Source organism: Carassius carassius, chromosome 6 (genome assembly GCF_963082965.1).
Source record: "Carassius carassius chromosome 6, fCarCar2.1, whole genome shotgun sequence".
In the NCBI taxonomy this organism is placed as follows: Eukaryota; Metazoa; Chordata; class Actinopteri; order Cypriniformes; family Cyprinidae; genus Carassius; species Carassius carassius.
In genome coordinates, this window is record NC_081760.1 from 36969907 (window position 1) to 36987921 (window position 18015).

General features: G+C 36.5%; 3 protein-coding genes across 4 annotated transcripts in view; 2 read left to right on the forward strand and 1 right to left on the reverse strand.

The window, feature by feature from the left end:
• Nucleotides 1–18015, forward strand: part of LOC132142826 (myoglobin-like) — a 108978-nt gene that overhangs the window by 82130 nt on the left and 8833 nt on the right. The window contains exon 1 of one of the 2 annotated variants that reach the window (XM_059552993.1): nucleotides 15187–15278. The exons of the other annotated variant lie outside the window; for it this stretch is intronic. The gene's annotated coding sequence lies outside the window, so the exon portion shown is untranslated. Of the gene's footprint in view, nucleotides 1–15186; nucleotides 15279–18015 lie in introns of those variants that run through there. 2 annotated transcript variants of the gene reach the window in all.
• Nucleotides 956–7390, reverse strand: LOC132142822 (ras-related protein Rab-1A-like). Its single transcript, XM_059552985.1, has 6 exons — nucleotides 7179–7390; nucleotides 6255–6327; nucleotides 5941–6036; nucleotides 5318–5413; nucleotides 2407–2538; nucleotides 956–1415 (listed from the first exon to the last, which is right to left on the reverse strand). The coding sequence occupies exons 1-6, from the start codon at nucleotides 7190–7192 to the stop codon at nucleotides 1218–1220; spliced, it is 609 nt and encodes a 202-aa protein (XP_059408968.1). The 5' UTR covers nucleotides 7193–7390; the 3' UTR covers nucleotides 956–1217.
• Nucleotides 15233–17491, forward strand: LOC132142827 (myoglobin-like). Its single transcript, XM_059552995.1, has 4 exons — nucleotides 15233–15316; nucleotides 16565–16650; nucleotides 16724–16895; nucleotides 17132–17491. The coding sequence occupies exons 1-4, from the start codon at nucleotides 15299–15301 to the stop codon at nucleotides 17258–17260; spliced, it is 405 nt and encodes a 134-aa protein (XP_059408978.1). The 5' UTR covers nucleotides 15233–15298; the 3' UTR covers nucleotides 17261–17491.

Sequence of the window (18015 nt, forward strand, 5' to 3'; positions counted from 1 at the left end):
TATTCAAGAAGATATTCACCCAAAAATCAAAACTCAGTCATTATTTGCTCACCCTCATGTTGTCACTACCTGTTGCCGGTAGCCATTGACTTCCATAGTATTTTTTTCTTTTACATATAATGGAAGTCAATGGCTACCGGCCTGGTTACCAACATTCTTCAGAATAATTTCTTTTTGTGTTTAACAGAGTAAATGAACTCTTATAAGTCTGTAGGGAGAGTAAATCATGACAGAATGTTCGTTTTTGGGTGATCTGTTGCTTTAAACTAAAAGCAGCCCGAGATTTGATTCTTATTTTCCAAATTATACCACCAAAATATTCCACAGGGTGATAATGCTGTTAAAAACGTGGCAAACAACTAGCACATGTCAGAAGAGGACTAGCTGATTGTAAGTGATGTGTTGGTCATGCTCAGAGGAGCACTGAAACGCTGCAGAGCACAAATAGAAAACAGAAACAGGAGCAGAAATGGCCAAACAGGCCGACGGTCCTCCACGCCAGAGAGAAGGAAGCGGCAGTCGCCGTGACAACCCTACTGAGAGCCATGGTAACGGAGCCCTCTGTTCAGAGGTCAGTTATGACATCACAGATCCCAAGAGGAAGTTCAAAGCCAAACCTAGCTGCGCTCCTCTAAAAACACCGGAAACGGGTCTTCGGCGTCCGAAAGTGCTTGTGGATGCTTGTATAATGATAGTACAGAATTTGAGCGGTTTAACCAGCAGACGCTTGGACACGTGTTTGTCTGGTCATGCATCGATGTGCATGCATGATTCAATATCAGGCAATGTTAAATCATCTTATCAGTAATATTCTCAGTCTTTATTGCACATACACACACAGACACACTCTCTCTCTCTGTCTTTCTCTCTCTCACACACACACTCTCTCTCTGTCTCTCTCTCTCTCTCTCACACACACACACTCTCTCTGTCTCTCTCTCTCTCTCTCACACACACACACACACACACACACACACTCTCTCTCTCTCTCTCTCACACACACACACACACACACACACTCTCTCTCTGTCTCTCTCTCTCTCTCTCTCTCTCACACACACACACACACTCTCTCTCTCTCTCTCTCTCTCTCTCACACACACACACACTCTCTCTCTCTCTCTCTCTGTCTCCCTCTCTCTCGCTCACACACACGCTCTCTCATTTCTCTCTAACTCAGCTGTGGTGTATGGTTGGTCAGGTTTCTGTCGTTGGTCTCAGCAGCATCCTCCGGAGGCCGGTTTGACCGGCGTGCTCTGAATCTTGACGTTGGATTTCTCGGAGCCTCCCGCAGTGGCCCCGGGGCCCATCCTCTTCTTGATCTCAGCTGCCATGGTCATGAAGGCCTGCTCCACATTAGTGGAGCTCTTCGCACTCGTCTCCAGGAACGGGATGCCAAGAGAGTCCGCAAACTCCTGGAGACAAAACAACAGACTGACCTCAATGAGAGTGGACGTGTGGCCAAAGAAATAAGAAAGAAATAAAAAAATTTATTACATTTTTTTTTTCATATTTTAAAAAAACTATGTGGACATTAGACTTTATAAATAAGAATTTCAATACATTTAGGGCTGTAAAATTATTTATAAACGTTAAACAATTTTCTGTGATTAATCACACCTACTGTTACTGTGTACGAATCATACACATAAATATATTTACAAGTTGAAATTAATGTAGAATTAACAGAAAGGAAGTATAATTGCTTAAGTTAAATGATAATTTCATTCTAAATGATTACATTTTTAAATATAAATGTTTATTATTTCACAATAAAAAAAAGAGATGCCTTTAATATATATATATATATTTTTTACAAATGATAAATGGTGTAATAATTTCAACAATTATTCATTAGTAGGCTGTTAATTATTTGGGCTGCTACCAGGAAAGCCCCCCCCCCCAAAGATTATTTATACATTATTAATTATAATTATTTAAAAAATAATAAATGATAAAAGTAAATAACTAATCAGATACTCTCACTGTTTGCAATTAGGAAAGTTTTTTAATAACATGATTAATAAATTACCAATTATAATAATCTTGTTATTAAATAATGAATAGTTAATAATTATGTAAATAATCTGTAATGATTTAAATTATTAATCAGCCAGACTTTGGAGCCTCAACAAAGGTTTTAAAAGACAATGTATATTAATATTCATTATTTATAAATTAATAATAATAGCATTAAAATCAACTCGTCATTAAAAAAATCTTACATTAAAATAAATAAACTTAAATAATCAGTCATAAATGAATGAATTGTTTATTATTTGTATATAAATATTAATCAGCCAGTCTTTTGTGCTGCATCCAGGAAACCAGGTTTTGTGGGCTGTGGGAATCATTGTAACAACAGCTGTACAGTGTTGAGATGTTGGTTTGGGACAGATCTTGTACCTTCACTGTTGTGTAATCCACAACTTTCTTAGTGGTCAGATCACACTTGTTTCCCACCAGGAGCTTGTTTACGTTTTCACTAGCGTAGCGATCGATCTCCTGAAGCCACTGCTTGATGTTGTTGAAGGACTCCTGAAGAAACACATCCAGAGCAGAACTCACATTAAAACACATGACCATACATGATCATGATACATGACCGCTAAACAGGGGTGGACTGGAGAAGTCCTGATAATTCATCAACAAAGAAAAAGTGTCAAAAGTGACATTGACAGCCAACAAAACAGGGTGCTAATGCAATCTACAGTATTTTTGTTCATAAGAAAGCAAAACTGCCGTATACAGCCAGCTGGATCATTTTAGACTCTGATGATCAATTAAAAAATATTTGAAAAGTCACATTAAGGATTGCTTTCAGTTTAATACTATCTCCAACCAGGAGAGGTCACTAGTTTCTATTCGCTCCCTGTATTAATTTAGAGTTGTGCACTCTTATCTAAACATTCACTAACATTAGCAAATAATAAATGAAAAACTGACAATGAAAACAGCATTTTCCAATCAAGATGGTGAACAGATGATCTTTTTACCATGTTAAAGGGGATACTTATATGTTTGGAAATCTGTTATTTGAATCACATCACTACGCACAAACAGCGGAGACGCCAGAGTTGCACTTGCCTCAAATTTCAAAGTTAAATGCATAGTCAGCAAAAGCTTTTTGCCAAATGCATGACAGAACTGTTTGCACTGAACTATGTTCTTAGGGATTCTGCGGTTTCCTTAAAAAGTCAGTTAAACAGTCTCAATTTAAGGCCACGTAAACTCTTAAATGATACATAAAGTCTTAATTATAAGAGGTCATACATTTGGGGACAGAAAGGCAAGAATTGCAATATAGATTAGTATGTTGATTAAACTTCAAAAGGTTATGATTTCACTGAATAAACTTGAGCACTGCATGCTTCAAAGTCAGACCATGCTGCTTTGTTCTGCTGTTACCGGGGCAACTGTCTGCTAGTTCTGAAAGTGACACCTGCTGGCTGAAATGTGAAGTGCAGGTCTAAAAAGCTCTTTTAAAGAGTAACTAAACCTTAAACCAACTTTTTTTAGTTAATGATCTATAAGAATGGGGCTTTATTAGTGCCGTTCATTGATTCGAGTAACTTTTTTGACATTTGATTATAAAGTGTTTTAATTCTACAATATATGGTGTAAAAACGTCTGAGTGCTGCCCTCTTCAGGTTGAACGGTGGCTACTGCAGTTGATTTTTCCTATTGGATGTTGCGGTGGCAGGTGACGTAAGCAGTTTCCAGCTCACCACGCCCCTTGGTACGAGCTACCACGCCCTTGGCAGTATAAAACCATCTTGTTCCGTCAAAATCACTGTAGTGAGTCAGGAGTTGGAATTGCGAGTATTGAAAACGATCAGGATAGACTATTATATCATCTATTTAGCATATCAATTATAGCGTTATTTATATCTTCAAGTTAGCGTAGATTTATCTGTATTTAGTACAGTGGTCAGGATGGTACGTAGGTGTGTTGCTGGTTGCGACAGCACTGCTGGACTGCATAGTTTACCAGCAGACTTTAAAATTAGGCGCAAGTGGTTGCATGCATTTGGCCTGGAAGACCGCAAGTTCTCGCCTAGAGCTCGAGTGTGCAAACTGCATTTTACACGGGATTGCTTCTCCAACGCAATGGAGGTGGAAATGGGCTTCTCCACACAGCTCGCGATGAAAAGCGACGCGGTGCGGGAGTTAAGACCGGAGTTTGAGCCAGCGGCTCGAATTGATATGAACAGACACCTCGACACCCTCCACTTCAGGTGAAAGTGAGGGAGAAAAGTCCTCTACTTCAAATGATCGCTCTGTTGCAAAGCTACTTGCGTCATTACAGTCACTCTCCATTTTAGCGTCTCTGACAGCAGCTGTCAATCAATCCGTCACTGCGAGTCTCAGGTTCACGCTGCAGCTGCACTCGCTCAGCCCCGCCCTCGGTTCGTCCCCTCTATCTCCGCTGTGATCTACCCACTTTTCAGCATTTTTCAAATATTGTCAGTGGGTGGAGTCAGGCTCTGAGCAGGGGTTTAGTTACACTTTAAAGCTCTTAAATCCTGCAGTTACCAGGTTATGTTATGGTACCATTTGGAACAACGATCTATTAATTTATTTTTAATAAACCCCTTTTAACTGTCCTCTTATGTTGATTTGAGAATGTTCTGTAATAAAAAAGAAGACATCTGTACATTTGTTTGTTGCAAATTTACAGACAATGCAGCTGAGATGTTTATTTGTTTGGGTGATATCGTGGTCAACTGACAACAAAGTTTCCTTTTTCAATTAGCTTAACTGCACATATTATAGTTAATAAAATCTCTAAAAAAACAAATTGCATGAATTTCCTTCAATAAAAAGGAAATTGAGTAGGATGATGTAAAAGGTGTGGAAGTGGATTAGTAATCTGGCCCCTTGGTGTGAAGAAGAAATGAAATTGTATTTGTTTTAATAGAAACTGTAATGGTGACTCCTGGTCTCTACTGTTAATTGGTCTCCTTCTGTTGGTGGCTTTTGTCAAACCATTAAATCTTAATGTCATAGGTCCCAAAAAACACACTACATGATACCATTATTTAATGGTTTTAATGGTTAAAAGTTGATTGTTTGTAATGGTATTTGTAGTGGAAATCATTAGAATTTCTGTGATGGTTTCTATTGCATTTGTCATCAAGTCACCATGGGTGTTGTGATGTTATTAGCCATAAATATGACAGAATTGCTGCAATATTGTGAAATAACAGCGACTGTTTGTAGTTGTGGTGGGGCTGTTTGGGCCGTCTACTCCCAGTCCGTCCCTGCTGCTTAACACAGACACTCAGAGATCTCTGCTGATGCAGTGTTTGGTCACCTGATCCGTGACATCATAAACAACGATGATCCCGTGAGCTCCTCTGTAGTAGCTGGAGGTGATGGTGCGAAACCGCTCCTGACCGGCCGTGTCCCACTGACAACACACACACACACACACACACACACACACACACACACACACACACAGAGAGACATGCCCTTTTTTAAAAATAAATGAATGCTCCTATTCATCAGGTACAGTAAAGACATTTATAATGTAATAAAAGATTTCCATTTCAAATAAATGTGCAAATAAATGCATCACGCATTCAAAAAAAACCCACTGATTTCAACACTGATAATAATCAGAAATATTGAGCAGCAAATGAGTATATCAAAATGATTTCTGAAGATCATGTGACACTAAAGACTGGAGGAATGATGCTGAAAATACAGCTGCGCATCAAAGGAATAAATTGCATTTTGCAATATATTCAGACAGAAAATAGTCAAATTAAAAAGTTATAATATTTTACTGTATTTTTGATCAAATAAATGCAGCCTTGGTTAGCATGAGAGAAACATGAGAAACTCTCACCGATCACACACTTTTGAAAAGCAATGTAATGAACGTGTGTTTATAAATGCAACAGAGCATGAAATCAAGCTTGTGTGGCTTACGATCTGTAGTTTGATGGTCTTCCCGTCGAGCTCTATCGTCCTGATTTTGAAGTCCACTCCGATCGTGCTGATGTAGCTCTCTGTATACGTGTCGTCCTGAGGAAATACACACGCACAACAACACACGAGACATTTACTAATGGATGCGTTTCATAAAGACACATCAGAAAGAACTGCAGAACTAAGTCAGATTGCAGCATTACTCTTCACCTTTAGCATGAAGCTCTTTGACAGTCAAATCACCTGCGCAATAAGAGCCACTATCTGATCAGCGTGTGTGTAAACAGGATCTTAATTGCAGGCTAATAACTTACAGCGAAACGCAGCAGAAGGCAGGACTTCCCGACGCCGGAGTCTCCGATCAGCAGGAGCTTGAACAGGTAATCACTGAAAGAGAAAGCAGAGGATGATTAATGACTTGATCACTTACACTCCCAGTCAGTCCGGTCCTCTGTGACGTGGAAGAGCTGATTATTACGCAACACGTGTCAATAGCCAGCTTTAATGATGATCTCGGGTTCATATTTCACCCCAAAAACAACAACAAATAAATTATGCATGAAAAAGGAGAGAATTTGCACGAAAAAAAGAGACATTTTTCTTCTTATCTTGAAGTGATTTATGCTCTATGCATGTTTTAGGCAGGTTTACATATTCACATGATCTGTAAATAGAGCAGTCATTCAGTACCATGGTATTACCATCACTGTACCATGGTAAAACCACAGAATTTGAAAGGGTTGTGTGCTAACAGGTGATTTAATTACCCAACTCCAAATGTCACAGACTCAGCCAGGATGTGAGTGAGATTTCATCCTCACAGGACTGACAGTGCATGATCAGATCTCTGATGTTATTTCATTATAAACACGAGAAGATAGCCAGTGTCATATTTAACAGGTCAGTTTCATCACGACGTGGCACTTGAGTGTGTCTGAGCTCCAGAAACAGACTGACAGTTATGTTATACATATCATTCTTTGAAATATCACCACACATATGCACACAAACAATCATATTCATACAAATAATCACTTTTAAACCAAATCGAAAGGACTCCCGGATGGCTGATTTGGTTAAACAGACACAGGATATAGTTGTGATAGTTATTAATAAACGAATGCTGATATATACAGTGTGTATTTAACTGACTGCAGTGTTTTGTTGAGCTGCTACAGTGATGTTAAATGTATCGATCATGTTTGATGTGTCATCAGCGCTGTTTTACACAAACTTACTATTCAGGGTTCATGTCGACAGCGCACGGAAACTACCGGTTTATCTGTCGTTTTCTTCTCCGCGGTGAAGGTTATTGGGTTTAAAGACTCGTTCGCCGGTGATGTCCGTTAATATGTGACGTTAAAAGCGGTTTTAAGACAGGAGTAAGCGGAACCGGGATCCGGACACACGTTAAAAAAATGGCCACTCGTTAGTGAAGCTTGAATAATAAGAGAGGCGAGGTTCGTCACTTTCGCTGCACGACCCGCCAAAATAAAAGTCCTGAGAGATCAATAATCGAAGAAGCACTGTTATTATCAGAGGATTAATGTAGCAGTGAGTGAGGTGTTGTAGAGCAGAAAGATCAAAGTGAATAGCTGTTAGCTATTAGCTGTTTTTGTACGATGAGATTTAGTATTTAAGAGAAAAAGTACTATTAGGATACATAGAGAGATTAAGAACCAGCATATAAATCACTACAATGGTAAAAATTCAACAAAATGTTTCATGCTGGGTACCCCCTTAGTAAAACTCCCATCATGCACTGCAGTATATAAAAATTGTCATCACTGTTGTGGATCATATGATAAGTGTTTATGTCTGAAAGCATGAGATGATATAAGTTTATTAATTTATGTTCAATATAAAAGCATTTCCAGAGCAATTCTAAAGTGTGATTTTTTCTTTAATTCAATAATAATTGAAAGTCAATCAAAAAGCCAAAGAAGCCACTTTGTGATGTGTATCCATCATTAGTTATACACAAAAAGTTTAATGTTGGTATAAATCCACACTACTAACTTTGAGCTTTGATTAAATGACTTTGAATTGGTCAAAGGGTTAAGAGCCCAACTAAAGCAAACACTGATCTCCATTTTAACCAATAAAACATTAACATCTGATCCTCTGTAATTCTCAGTAACAGCAGGGGTTCATCACTAGTGCACAATCATCATTTAATTAGTCACTTAATTATCCCATTAACTTTAACCCTTTGATGACCTGGGATATGACTTCTGGGGAATTTGTTTTATGTGCATCCAAAATGCATCCCTGTCCTGCTCAAATACAACAGATAAGAGATATAATGATTCTCCAAAAACAACAAAACTTTATTCATACAAACTTAAGTGAACACACTGTTACAAAGTGCATGCACAATACTGCATCCCAGCACACATGACACGATGATGCACTGCGTCTCACAGTATCTGGTTGACATGACTGTGCATGAAATGTGGTATAACTTTTGTGTCTGTGGTTAAAACAAGAAGTTCATGCATTGAGTAGTTGGTGCCCTGATGTAAATGAAATTGTAGTGTGTGTCAATGCAGGCATTGAATACAGACTAATTGGCATGACCGAGAGCAAACGTGAGAGGTCACTGGACTACAACAGAGTGTGGCCAAATAAAAAATCTCCAACTCTCCATATTTAAATATAGCCAAAATAGCTCATTGTCACAAAAAGTCGCAGCAATGATGAGAAAGTAGCTAAATTCGGTGACAAAATCCCCAAATTGGCAACACTGATGGCGAGATGAAGCCTCATGAAACTTTAAGCTTTTCAGCTAAGTGGTTGACAAAAGGGTTCATTTCTGGAGGTTTCGTTTGCTCACAATATCACCTGGTGGCCAAAGAGTGTAAAACAAGCAGATATATTACAGACAGAGGTGTAAAGGCCAGGGGTCAGAAAGTAAAAGTCCTGCCATATTTTTGTTCCACCCATGTACTCAGCAGCTGATTTCACCAGAGGAGCCAAGTCATGTAATTTTTCAATAACAGCAGGTGTTTATCACTACTGCACAGTCATCATTTTATTAGTCACTTAATTATCTCACTAACTTTAACTCTTTGAGGACTTGGGATTTAACTTGAGACTAGTTTGTGACTTGGAAGGAATGACTTGGTTCCTCCTCTGGTGAAATCAGCTTCTGAGTTCATGAGTGTAACAAAAATATGGCAGGACTTTTACTTTCTGACCCCTGGACTTTACACCTCTGTCTGTAATATATCTGCTTGTTTTACACTCGTTGGCCACCAGGTGGTATTGTGAGCAAATTAAGTTTCCAGAAATTAACCCTTTTGTGAACCACTTGGCTGAAAATCTTAATGGTTCATGAGGCTTCATCTTGCCATCACTAGTAATTACCAAGCAATGCTTCATTTTGTTCAGACTGTGGTGTGAGGTTGCATTAGCAATAATTTTTGGTCCCAATTATATATATATATATATATATATATATATATATATAATATAATATTTTTATCAATTTCACTAGTAGTTCACTGTATGAAGATTCTTTGGGTATAATTTGTCACAGTTCACTTTATTTTGCTATAGCCTACTTACTTACATAAATTTATCATAGTGTCCTGTACCTACTAGTAATATATATATATATATATATATATATATATATATATATATATATATATATATATATATATATATATATATATATATATATATATATATATATATATATAAAATTATATATAATTATATCTGGTGTCTGAATAATTTTTGGTTTGACTGTGCATAAATTCTTGTTAAAACTACAAAGTAATTCAGTCAAGAGCAGTGAGTGATTTTCTTTCATTTCTTGGATTAACATTACAGCAGCCAGTAGCTAAATTAGGCGCAGTCGCTTTAAGAGACGATGAACGCATCCAAATATTTTTTTTCCTGAACTCTTTTCTTTCACTTAAGCAGAGGTGTAAAGTCCAAATAAAAGTCCTGCCATATTTTTGCTCCACCCATGAACTCAGCAGCTGATTTCACCAGAGGAGGAACCAAGTCATTCCTTTCAAGTCACAAACGAGTCTTGAGTCGTTAGATAATTAAGTAACTAATTAAATGATGATTGTGCATTAGTGATGAACACCTGCTGTTACTGAGAATTACAGAGGATCAGATGTTGATGTTTTATTATAAAATTATGCCACAATCATAAATGCCACTTATGGCTCGTAATTGTAGTACACACAAGCTTTTTTTCACTTTCACTTTAAAAAAAAAAATGTTAACCTAATGCTGTATTCCAGACAACTCTGATATAATAACGGTTGTATTATATTATATTATGTTATATTATATTATGGTGTATGTATAATATTATACTTTACATAATAATATATAATATAGGCGACTTTATACGGAGAACGAGAGACTGGTTATTTCTGGGTCCAATACAGCAAGTCATTGACAGATTTTTTCGCCCAGTCTTTGAAGCATATTACCTACATCTTTTATTCATTTTTTTGTGGTTAGTCATTTAATTAAGATGTGTATTTATAATTTTTTTCTGCCCTTTTTCATTAATTTATAAATGAATTTATAAAAGTGTACAACAAAGTACAATAAAATCCTTCTATTATTATCATCACATTACACTTGAATAAACGTAAAGGTGTAATCTGCTGATTGTCCTGCAGGTGAATGCATAAATCGGTCTTCTTACGGAGCTCTTAGGGCTTTAAGATTACTCCAGAACACTCTGAAGTAACTGAAAAAAATATGAAAAAAATTGTTTGGTTTCCATTTTTTTTGCATTTGCCCTATACGATCTGAAAATTGAATCGTGAAGCGTTGCAAAAAATGAAACCAAACATTATTTATTTACTTTTTTTTCAGTTTCTTTATACATGAATATTGGATTTTTTTCCTCATTTTTTTCCACTTTAATTTTTGCTAAATTGTGACTTTAGAAACGATCGTTTGAATAATTTAACTTTAAAGGTTTTCTAATTTATATTTTTTTCTTGCAGTGCTCGATTGTGCTACAAATGCTTCATGTGGCTTAGTGTATCCTACTAAAACAGTGACAATGGAGGACACAGCTTATTAATAAAGCATAGGCTAGTCTACTATTTACCGATGAGAAGAATAGCCCAGAATATAAATTGCAAGTGTTTTGTCCCCAATTGAAAACCATTAGCTATAAAGAAAATGCTAAACGTGGCACAGGGAAGAAGTCAGTGATGTAAAAATCCCAAATTCTGTATATTTATTAATACCATTTATTAACAAACTATAGGTCACTCAGTACAGAAAAGTGGGTGAGAATATGAATGCAACAAACTGAATTTATTGTTTTCCTAGTTGTAGTAGATAGTTGTATAAAAAGGACAAATTCAATATACACCTTGTTAATGTTGCAAACTATATCACTTACTATATATATATATATTTATATTTGTTATGACAATTTGTAGCCTGTTTTGAGATATTAAAAGTTCCCCTATTATTCTTTATTGCTACCATTGTTGAGATTCAAAGCTGATTTTTGATGTCTGCATGTTTCTCAGTAATGTAGCTTCTTTTTTTTTATTCTTCATTAATGCTGACTGCTACAATAACTCTTTGTGTGATTTCACAGAAACGATAGCATGAAATGTAATAAAATGTGCTAATAATATAGAGCATTTGTTAAGACATTAAACACAATGAAATTAGTGAATCAAAAGGGCTACACGATGAGCACTTCATCTACTGTGTTTGCAGTAATCAATGTGTTTTATAATCACAGAGTTTGAACAAACAGAAAGACAGCTGATAGTAAGAAGTTATGGGTCAGGATCTTTACTGAAGCAAACACTGACCACCAAAATGGTAATTCACACCAAACATTTTCTATAAAACACAAGCATCTGAACCTCTGCTAATTCTCAGTAAGAGCTTCTGTAGATTTATGACAGAAATAAGGTCCAACTGTTAGTAATCACAAGGTGTAATGTCTGGAAGTCAGTCGTTTTCTCGTTTCTGCTCGTCTATTTTCAGAGTTTTGTTCTTGTTCCTCTTTACTTCAGTGATTCTGCTTTTTAACAGCACATGTTCATCACTAATGCTCAATCACTTTCATATTCATGTAATTATCTCACTGCAACCCTGCGTCAGTGTTACTTTTTCTCTTTGTAGTGTGGATACTACAGGATTTTCATGTGGGGGTAATAAATTGTAAAACGGTAATACACTGTTGGCAGTATTTTACTATCAATCAAGTAAAAGCAGCACTGCACTGTGAAACCTAACAGCGCTATGAACTCTGGAGAGTAAATGTGTTATTCTGTGTGTTTTTACACACAATGATATAGGAGAGATCCGCTAGTGTTGAATGTTGTGTTGAGATTTAAAGAGTTTGTCTGAGGTTGTGAGGTTACTGTTGTGCTGAAGAGTAGATCCTGTGCTTCAGTTCAGGAGAAGCTGAAGAAATACAGATAATATGATTCATGTTGCTTTATTTAAATTCAGTGTTTGTGTAGTTGTTGAAGCAGTGAAAATCTCTTAGCTAAGTCCAGTTGCACATGCACGGGTGCTTATGTTAACTAGCTGTTATCTGCAAGAATTTTAATTTTGATGTTTTAATGGTTGTGTTTCGTTTAGTTATTTTTACCTTAAGATATATTAATTCTAAATAAACTCAAGCGAAATATGTTCAAAGTGTTAATATGTTCAAGTAAAGCATAGTAAATGTGAAGTTTTCTATGAGAGGAGGAGCGGTGGCAACCAGAGGTATCAATCAAGGGCCGACCCCCAATTACAGTGAATGAATTTAAGTGCATACAAAACTTCAGCTCCACTTTTCTGTAGACACACACAGACGTCAAGAACCAGCATATGACTCTCAACAGTGGTGACAATCAACAAAATGTTGCATGCTGGGTAAGGGTAACACCATAGTAAAAACTGGTCATGCACTGCAGTATGAGAAATTGTCACCACTGTTGAGGATCGTGTGATAAGTGTGCATGTCTAAAAGCCTGAACTGGCAGTGTCCTTCTTTTTTGTCTTTCAACGTTGAAGCATTGCAGTGGTGTTTGTTTGGCGGGGTCTTTTTTTTTTTTTCATCATGAGTTATAAACAGAAAAAGCATAAGATCATCTGTTACTGTAAGGTTTGATTCAGCAATGCATACATGTTTGTTGCAAAAACAATATTGCAATTGTTTTGAATCAAATTGCTCTGAATTAGTAAAAGGGTCAAGAGACTACCTAAAGCAAACCTTGACCACAATTATGGTGACATAGTGTTTTTGTTGTTGTTGTTTATTTGTTTCTTTTTCAGTTCAGTTTTCAGTTCAGTTTTTAAGTTAATTAGTCACTTAATTATCTCATTAACTTTAACCCTTTGAAGACTTGCTTGTGACTTGAAAATCCCACCTCTGTCTTAGACCAGCCACTCAAGAGTGTATACTAACTAGTGCTGTACAGTTGCTTTGAAACAATCTGCATTGTTAAAAGCGTTATATAAATAAGCGTAACTTGACTTGACTTTTGTATTCTATCTTTTTTGTATTCTGTTTTATTTTGTATTTATTATAGACTTAACAAAAGCAAAAACAGCGTCTAACACTAGCTACTCTATTCTTTTCTATTCTATCTTTTTTATTTAGTTTTTTTGTTTTTCTTTTAATTTATTACATGATGTAAAAAAACCTTGCTACATGTACGTTAAGCTAACTGAGACTTGTTATAGCACTTGCATCATTACTCTTTGGATGATTTTGATTGAACCTTTTGACTTCCATTGTCCTCATTTATAAGTCACTTTGGAAAAAAGTGTCTTCTACACTGTAAAACCCGACAAGGTACTTAACTCAAACCGTGTTTTTTATAACTCAGAAACCCAAAGAAAATATGTAAATATATAAAACCTTGTTACATGTACATTAGGCTAACTGAAATTTGTTATAGCACTTGCATCATTATGGTGATTTTTTGATTGAACCTTTTGACTTACATTGTCTTCATTCATAAGTTGCGATGGGTAATTTGTGGCCTAGTGGTTAGAGAGAATGACTCCTAACCCTAGGGTTGTGTGTTTGAGTCTCGGGCCAGCAATAACACGACTGAGGTGCCCTTGAGCAAGGCATCGAACCCCAACTGCTCCATGTGCACCACAGCATGAATGGCTTCCCATTGCTGTGCGTGCGAGCGAGCGTGTGTGTGTGAACTTTGGATGGGTTAAATGCAGAGCACAAATTCTGAGTATGGGTCACCATACTTGACTGTATGTCCTTACACTTTTTTTTTTGTGAATAAAATGTTTTTGTTTGCACACGTGTCAATCGTTGATTTGTTTTTTCCTGAACATTCATCCATTCACCCCAAATCAAACTCAGAGATGCTTCGTCTGTTTTCCCTCTATGTGAACTTGTACAAGAGCATGAAAAAGTGGAAGTGAAAATGCTAGAAAAGCAGTAATGTAAAAACAAGAAAACAAAAGTCTGGCATGATCCCAAAATGACTGTTTAAAGTAAATCTAGCTGTGTGTTGTGCAGGAATGCAACTGTATTGGAATAAAACAGCGATGGAATCAGAGCATCACAAATGGCTTCGGACGCAGAGCCAGTGTGTGTGGTCACTAATGTGTGTGTGTACTTTGGATGGGTTAAATGCAGACCACAGATTATGGGTATGGTCACCATACTTCGCCACATGCCACTTCAGTTTTTTACTTCACTTTAAAAGTGTCTGACTTTCAGAGCTAGTGAAGAATATTTTTATTTCCTCTTTTCTGCCAGATTTATGATGTTTGGCAGAGGATGTTGATCTTGACCTGTCTTTGAACCAGTCCAAATGTGAGGAATGGCTTTTACCTTATCCACACACACAGACACACACACACACACACACATTTTACAACCCTAAAAATGCTATTAATACACCTGTCCAGTGACTGCAGCAGACAGACCATTTGGTCAACAAGGGTTGCACTGCTTTTAATGCCTTATTATTCATATTTCAATATAAAAAGCATGGGAGGTTAAAAGCTGTTTTCCTGTGTTTGTTTGCACACGTGTCGGTCATTGTTTTGTTTTTCCTGAACTTTCAACAATTCACCCCAAATCAAACTCAGAGATGCTTCATCTGTTTCCTCACTATACCTGAACTTGTAGAAGAGCATTAAAAGCCTTCAGTCGCAGAGCCAGTGTGTGTGTGTGTGTGTGTGTATGCTGGTGGGTCAAATTGAGGGGTGGGGTTAACATTTCAAGACAAGGAGAGGGACAGTGTGATTGACAGGTGAGGGGCAGTGACATCTCAAGGACGCTGTATAAAAGATGAAAGTGGGGAAAAAGTGTTGATCTGAGCTCATTTGAGGAGTTTTCCAAACACACAACCAGTCACACACTCTTCAGATGGCGTTGCGAGAACCGGTAAGGTTATTACCAGCAGACTGCACCTGTCATTCTTAGATATTATTTTAATACTTTAAATGTTTGTAATAGAAACAAAATTAATTTACACATGATTTCATTTAAAAAAAATCATAAAAAAATATTTGTATTAGACTTTGTTTGAGATGGGTAAACTAGTACATGTAAAAAAGATAAAAATTAAACTTAAAAGTGAAATCATAGTTTTTAAGAAGAATTTCAAATTAAAATGTAAAAATTAAACTCAAAAGTAAACGTATAGCTTGTTGCAGAATTTGTTGAGAAAGTGAAAAACTAATAATTTTTTAACAAGGGGAAAAACAACAATAAAAGAAAAAAGCAGAAGCACAAAAAGTACAAATTGAGTTAAAAAGTGTTAAATCAATTTGAGAAGGGTAACCTAGTAAAATGAAACATAGTTAATGCACTGTGAATTAGCATGAACTTACAATGAATAACTTTATTTTCATTAACTAACATTAACAAAGATGAATAAATACAGTAATACATGTATTGATCATTGTTTGTTCATGTTAATTAATGAATTAACTAACATTAACTAATGGACCATTATTCTAAAGTGTTACCAACTAAATTTAATTATAATTCATGGCAAAATTTGTTGAAAAAGGAAAAACTAGTAAAATAAAAAACAAACAAAAAGTAAATATTACATCAATTAAGTATTTTTTTTTGTTTAGTTTTTTTTTTGTTACAGAGGGAAAAATGAAATGAAAGGAAAAACACATACAAAAAAAGTCAAAATTGAACATAAAAAGTGCAGGGTTTTTTTTGTTTTTTTTTGAGAAAGAAAAAACTACTACTACTATTACTACTACTAATAAGTAGTGAAAAAATAAAAAAGATCAAGGTAAAATAAACTTGCTTATATATTATCCTGTAAATCAGCAGTGGAGTGTGTGGTTGTGGCACAGCGTTTGTGGGATCTTTGCAGCATTAAGTGAAACTGCAAGTCCTCAGGGTCACTCAAGTGTTTCCACATCACTGGAGCCACAAACTGAAAATACTGCAACACTTTAGTAACCATCAGTGCAGGGTTCCAGCTCAGAGATAAATTAATAATTATATTAGATGCCACATCCAAACAATCAGCCAAGCAAAATGCAAACAAACCTGAATGTCTATTAAAAATAATCTATTTTAAGATAATCCTGAAATGTTCACAGAAGAATTTTGGCCGGATATTTATGACAGGTGTGTGGTTTTTTGGTTTGTCTTCTCGATCAGAATGAGGCCGATTATAAGCTGGTTAAGGAACGCTTGGACAACTTCAAGAGCGACCGCGCGGGTCACGGAGGACTACTTCTGACCCGGTCCGTTCCTGACTCAAGCATGATTAATGTGAATGTGGTCTGCTCAGGTCTGCCTGATGTTTTCTCTCTTCAGTTTGTTTGTGATACAGTCTGATCTGAAGGGAGGCATGCCGGCAAGGGACGAAGGCAAAATTGTGCTGGAGAAACTGTGTAAGCCGCTGATGGCTGAAGGAGATCACGCTACCTATATCAAAGCGATGGCCTCAGGCAACAACACAGACAAGTTCATCCTCAGAAACTTCAGGGTAACCAACCACACTTTCATTCACAGACTGACATTCGGTAACAGTCTGTCTCAACATTTCACAACCTGATCTGATATTAAATTTTTTTTATTTGTTTGACATGCGTCTGTTTCCAGTAGAGGAGACTCATTTGACTGCATTTGCACGCTGAACGATGTATTCTTAGAAACCCTCGGACATCCGCACATTAACACTCAGTCGTGTGTGTCTTTGTGTATGTGTGTGTGTGTCGACAGCTGATCACTGAGGTGCTGATGGAGGTGATGGATAAGGAAAAATGTCTGTACGACATTGGCCAAAAGCGCGCGCTCGAGAGAGTCATGGAGTGTGTCATCAAGTGCATCACGATATACTTCAAGGAGTAAATGACACAAATGACACAAACTCAGCGGGATCATAGAAAAAGCGCTTGTCTTGTTAATGCCATTAGTGAATAGAAGTTACTGTGCAGCTAATATGAATAAAACTATCCATAGGAAACAAATCACAAATAAACACGCAACTGTGTCCAGAGATTTTTGTCAGGGCAGTGCCACATAAAATTTTGTCGGGAATGAGACCGACACTGGAGCTGAAGTACAATGCGTCTGATGGATTGAAAATCGCGTGATCTACAGTGTGTGTACAGTCCCTCACAGCCTCGCTTTCATCCTCGTTAGATTCAGAATGATGAAGGTCAGCTGGAATGAGCAGAGAGCCAATCACGTCCGGTTTAGAAGGTCAGCTGATCTGATGATGTCATGACAGTGACCGCAGGGTCTTCGATTAGTTTGACTAAACTTCATTTAAATTACACTTGAGTGATTACACAAATAACAAAATGTGTTATCAATTTGAGAGAAAATTACAATTGAAATAGTTTAATTCCAGCGATGCCTCTCTTATTTTGAAAGACCATAGATATTTGCTTCTCTACACTTGCTTTGTCTTACTTTAATTAATCTGCTTTATAAATAATTTGATTCACTTTTGTAAAGCAACACTTAATAAATTAATTAATGTTGCTTTTACCGGGAGAAAACTGAATCGTGTTGTCTTTATTTGTCATTCATGCATTAAATTTTTTTTCACTTTTGTCATTCACTACTGAATATTATAAAAAAGAAAAATGAATCAATTT